This window comes from Micromesistius poutassou (genome assembly GCF_964030765.1).
Source record: "Micromesistius poutassou genome assembly, chromosome: 3".
NCBI classification, from domain to species: Eukaryota; Metazoa; Chordata; class Actinopteri; order Gadiformes; family Gadidae; genus Micromesistius; species Micromesistius poutassou.
The window spans coordinates 22,995,446-22,999,634 of NC_140273.1; the positions used below are offsets into that span (position 1 = coordinate 22,995,446).

The 4,189-nt window shown below is 45.5% G+C and overlaps 1 protein-coding gene across 1 annotated transcript in view; it reads right to left on the reverse strand.

Moving 5' to 3' along the window:
* Positions 1–3,771, reverse strand: part of wfs1a (Wolfram syndrome 1a (wolframin)) — a 19,221-nt gene extending 15,450 nt beyond the window's left edge. The window contains exons 1-3 of the mRNA XM_084465917.1: positions 3,667–3,771; positions 2,882–3,166; positions 2,085–2,164 (exon numbers count right to left, since the gene is read on the reverse strand). Coding sequence (XP_084322043.1) covers positions 2,085–2,164; positions 2,882–3,155 — 354 coding nt within the window. The 5' untranslated portion in view covers positions 3,156–3,166; positions 3,667–3,771. The remainder of the gene's footprint in view (positions 1–2,084; positions 2,165–2,881; positions 3,167–3,666) is intronic.
* Positions 3,772–4,189: the final 418 nt, after the last annotated feature.

The window sequence follows — 4,189 nt, forward strand, 5'->3', positions numbered from 1 at the left end:
CAGAAAGGAACCAGGAGACGTATTCACTGAGCCAACTCAAACACAAAGCGTGTTTAATCTCGCTCCATCGTTTAAAAACGCTAAACGCTGTCGCAACAAGTAGCGCTCCACCGCCCGATCCCCCCCCCGGGATCAACACGTAAAGGGCGGCTGGCAGTGTGAGAAATACCACGGGTGAATCCGGGGCGCGGCGCTAGTCAGCACCGGGGGGGCTGGATTAGTTATGGGAGGGGGGGGGTTGAGACGGGCAGGAGAAGAATGTGCACCGACTGTTGTGTACGCTGATGCTTATCATTCATGCTTAACATTGTTTGAAGAAGAAGCCACAAATCCTAGTCTCGTTCTCTTTCTGCCCGTCTCCACACAGCCTTTTCCAGAGCCCCCAAAGTGAAGTAGTGGAGTCTTTCAGGGCGTCTCAAGTGTCAATCACTTGAGACCCTCCAGTGATTGAGCCCCCCCATATTTCGCACACTGGCGCTTGTCCATAATAACACAATACAGTCTTATGGTGAATACTGTGTCTATGTAGCTTCCACCACATCACCATCTTTTCTTTATTTCTGGTTAGTTGTTTCCTCTCCTTTTGAAATATCGCTGTTACGTCAGTTTGCATTTGTGTGACCAATGTAGCCCAGTGGTCTAAAGATGCATCAGTCCGGTTTAGACCTTGAGAACCACTTTTGGAGTCTGTCTCTTTGCATCCTTTGATGTTTGTGTGTACTGTAATGTGACCGCATGTAATGAATGAATGTGTGTTGTTTAACTGAAGATGATCTGATCCTGCTCCATCAAACCAACTTTATTGTCAAGAAATGTCCTACAATAAATACTTCAATCGATATGTTTGCAGAAGAGCGTATGGACGCGCGTGTAACCATCTTTATTGGCCTTTATGTGCGTTGCTATGTGTGTGTCAGCGTCTCACCTGTAGTGTCTCACCTGTGTTAGCGTCTCACCTGTAGTGTCTCACCTGTAGTGTCTCACCTGTGTTAGTGTCTCACCTGTGTTAGCGTCTCACCTGTAGTGTCTCACCTGTAGTGTCTCACCTGTGTTAGTGTCTCACCTGTGTTAGTGTCTCACCTGTGTTAGCGTCTCACCTGTGTTAGCGTCTCACCTGTGTTAGCGTCTCACCTGTGTTAGTGTCTCACCTGTGTTAGTGTCTCACCTGTGTTAGTGTCTCACCTGTGTTAGTGTCTCACCTGTGTTAGTGTCTCACCTGTGTTAGTGTCTCACCTGTGTTAGCGTCTCACCTGTGTTAGTGTCTCACCTGTGTTAGCGTCTCACTTGTAGTGTCTCACCTGTGTTAGCGTCTCACCTGTGTTAGTGTCTCACCTGTGTTAGTGTCTCACCTGTGTTAGTGTCTCACCTGTGTTAGTGTCTCACCTGTGTTAGTGTCTCACCTGTGTTAGTGTCTCACCTGTAGCGTCTCACCTGTAGTGTCTCACCTGTGTTAGTGTCTCACCTGTGTTAGTGTCTCACCTGTGTTAGTGTCTCACCTGTGTTAGTGTCTCACCTGTGTTAGTGTCTCACCTGTAGCGTCTCACCTGTAGTGTCTCACCTGTGTTAGCGTCTCACCTGTGTTAGCGTCTCACCTGTGTTAGCGTCTCACCTGTGTTAGTGTCTCACCTGTAGCGTCTCACCTGTGTTAGTGTCTCACCTGTGTTAGTGTCTCACCTGTGTTAGTGTCTCACCTGTGTTAGTGTCTCACCTGTGTTAGTGTCTCAGCGTCTCACCTGTGTTAGCGTCTCACCTGTAGTGTCTCACCTGTGTTAGTGTCTCACCTGTGTTAGTGTCTCACCTGTGTTAGTGTCTCACCTGTGTTAGTGTCTCACCTGTGTTAGTGTCTCAGCGTCTCACCTGTGTTAGTGTCTCACCTGTGTTAGTGTCTCACCTGTGTTAGTGTCTCACCTGTTAGTGTCTCACCTGTGTTAGTGTCTCACCTGTGTTAGCGTCTCAGTGTCTCACCTGTGTTAGCGTCTCACCTGTGTTAGCGTCTCACCTGTGTTAGTGTCTCACCTGTGTTAGTGTCTCACCTGTGTTAGTGTCTCACCTGTGTTAGTGTCTCACCTGTGTTAGTGTCTCACCTGGGTCTGAGCTCTGGCATCTCCAGCTTGTGCTTTCTCCTCCAGCTGCTCCAGAGTCAAGTCCTCCTCTGGCTCTTCGTCTGGAGCAAAGAGAGAGGGGTGTGATGATATTAAAGAAGGAGCTGTATAACACATTAGTCTACACAAGCTGCTGCCATTCATTTAACCTCCTTCTTATCCATATACCTACCTTTATCTGTGTAGTTTTACTCATACTACATATATTCTACAACCCATATGATATACCTCCTCAAAATAATCAATAATATGAAATAAAACTATGGTCCTAAGTTAAGTATCAGCCTAACTCTGAAAAAAGTTGACAACTCTCTGACATGGTTGAAACATGTGTTGTTGTTACATGAGCTCATGGCGTACAGGGTCTGAGAAGTGTCACACCAGTATCCTTTAACCTTATGTACTAAAAGTATCACATTCAACTCAGCAATGTGTCTCCGCTGGTGACAATAATCCCCTGCCTTGCCCATCCCTTAAACTACTAACCAACAGAATCAGAAAGCAGATATGCCTCTAGGCTCTTTATATCTCTTAACTAATAGGAGTTTAACTTCCACACAGCCTCGCCCCTCAATGATGAAGGTTTCACATTTTAGTTTGAAAGGATCCTTTAAGTTGTGCCAATGACAGAATGAGAAGTATCCTCACCTTGTCTATGTAGCCATTAGTTGCTTTTCGTATGTATGAGATTGAAGCGATTATGGTTGCCTGAGCACAAGTGGTGATCAATCTGGACTGATCTGTGTCATCACAGAGCTCAGAGCACAGGAAGTACTGACCTTCGTCTCCATCTGCTGCCTCCTCCTCCTCTGCCTTCCTGATTCTCTCTTGGATGATCACCTTCTTGGCAATGGCAGCGAACGTGCGTTTGGCGGGGCCTTTGGGCGACAGGGTGGTTGCAGGAGGGAGGTCAGCAACGAGTGCATGATTTGGAGAGGAAGATGTCGAGGGCATAGGGGCTGCCTTCGACTCTGGGGACGCTTTGTCGTCAGATGGAATAACGGCAGACATTTGTTCAATGTCTTCAACGTCTAAAGGCGAAGGGGAATCCATTTCTTGAGAGGCTGAAGAGGAAGAAGAGGATGAGCGGGAGAAAAGTCAGGAAAGGGCTGGAAGACAAAGTACTGAAGTGGGTTGTGGAGAGAGGAGAGGAGGAAGATGAAGATTGTGATGTTTGGAGAGATTGAGGTTAAGAACATGACTCTCTGGAGGGTTAAGGGGGTGCAGGAGAAGGGGACTTATGGTTAATAGGAGGTAGAGATGAGGATTAAATCTCCTTCTACCCCGGGAGTTAAAGAGAAATCATTTAAAATGTTGACATGCATTCTTGGTCATGTTTTCTCATATGGGTTTTTCATACTTTCACAGAACAATCATCAAGAGTGCTAATATGTTACACTATTTAGTCAGAATTGAACATAGATTTTATGCAATAGAGGTCTAAATAGAACTGATTGTTCCTGGCAACGCAGCTGTGGACACCCAGTAGTAGTAAACTTAGTTCATTCTTGAGTCTTCACATTTTGAAGACATAGCCAGACAAATATAAACATACACAACTTACTTGATTTTTAACTTTGAGGACTTCTTCAAAGCGAATACCCATTCTTGTTAAAGTCAGAACTTTAGGGTGAGTTCTTTGCTGGAGTCCATTGGCTCTGCTCAGTACACTGAAACCAGACACTGTCGGGCTGCACCTCGCCGTCTGTGGGCCATAGCAGTGGCCCGCCCTCTTAAAATAGACCACCCGTTCATAGGCAACGCGCAACAGCCCTGTCAGCCAATCAGCTCATTGGATAGGCCATGAAAGTATGAGAACGCATCCGCACCCAGAAAACAAGTACAGACTCATTTATTTCTTGGCTTTTTTGTACGTATATGCCTCTTTATGATGTGATTTAACGCCATGTTTGGGTGCATTTTCAGCTATCTTTATTGATGTAGGCAATCCAATAAGGTAATTTTTTTATTTTTTTAAAAATATCTAAGAGCCATCTATGCCAGCTAATTGTATTGGATTGTAATCATATTGTAATTGAAGTAGGCCTATGCCTGTATGTAAGCAATTGTGCAAGTATAGCAGTTAA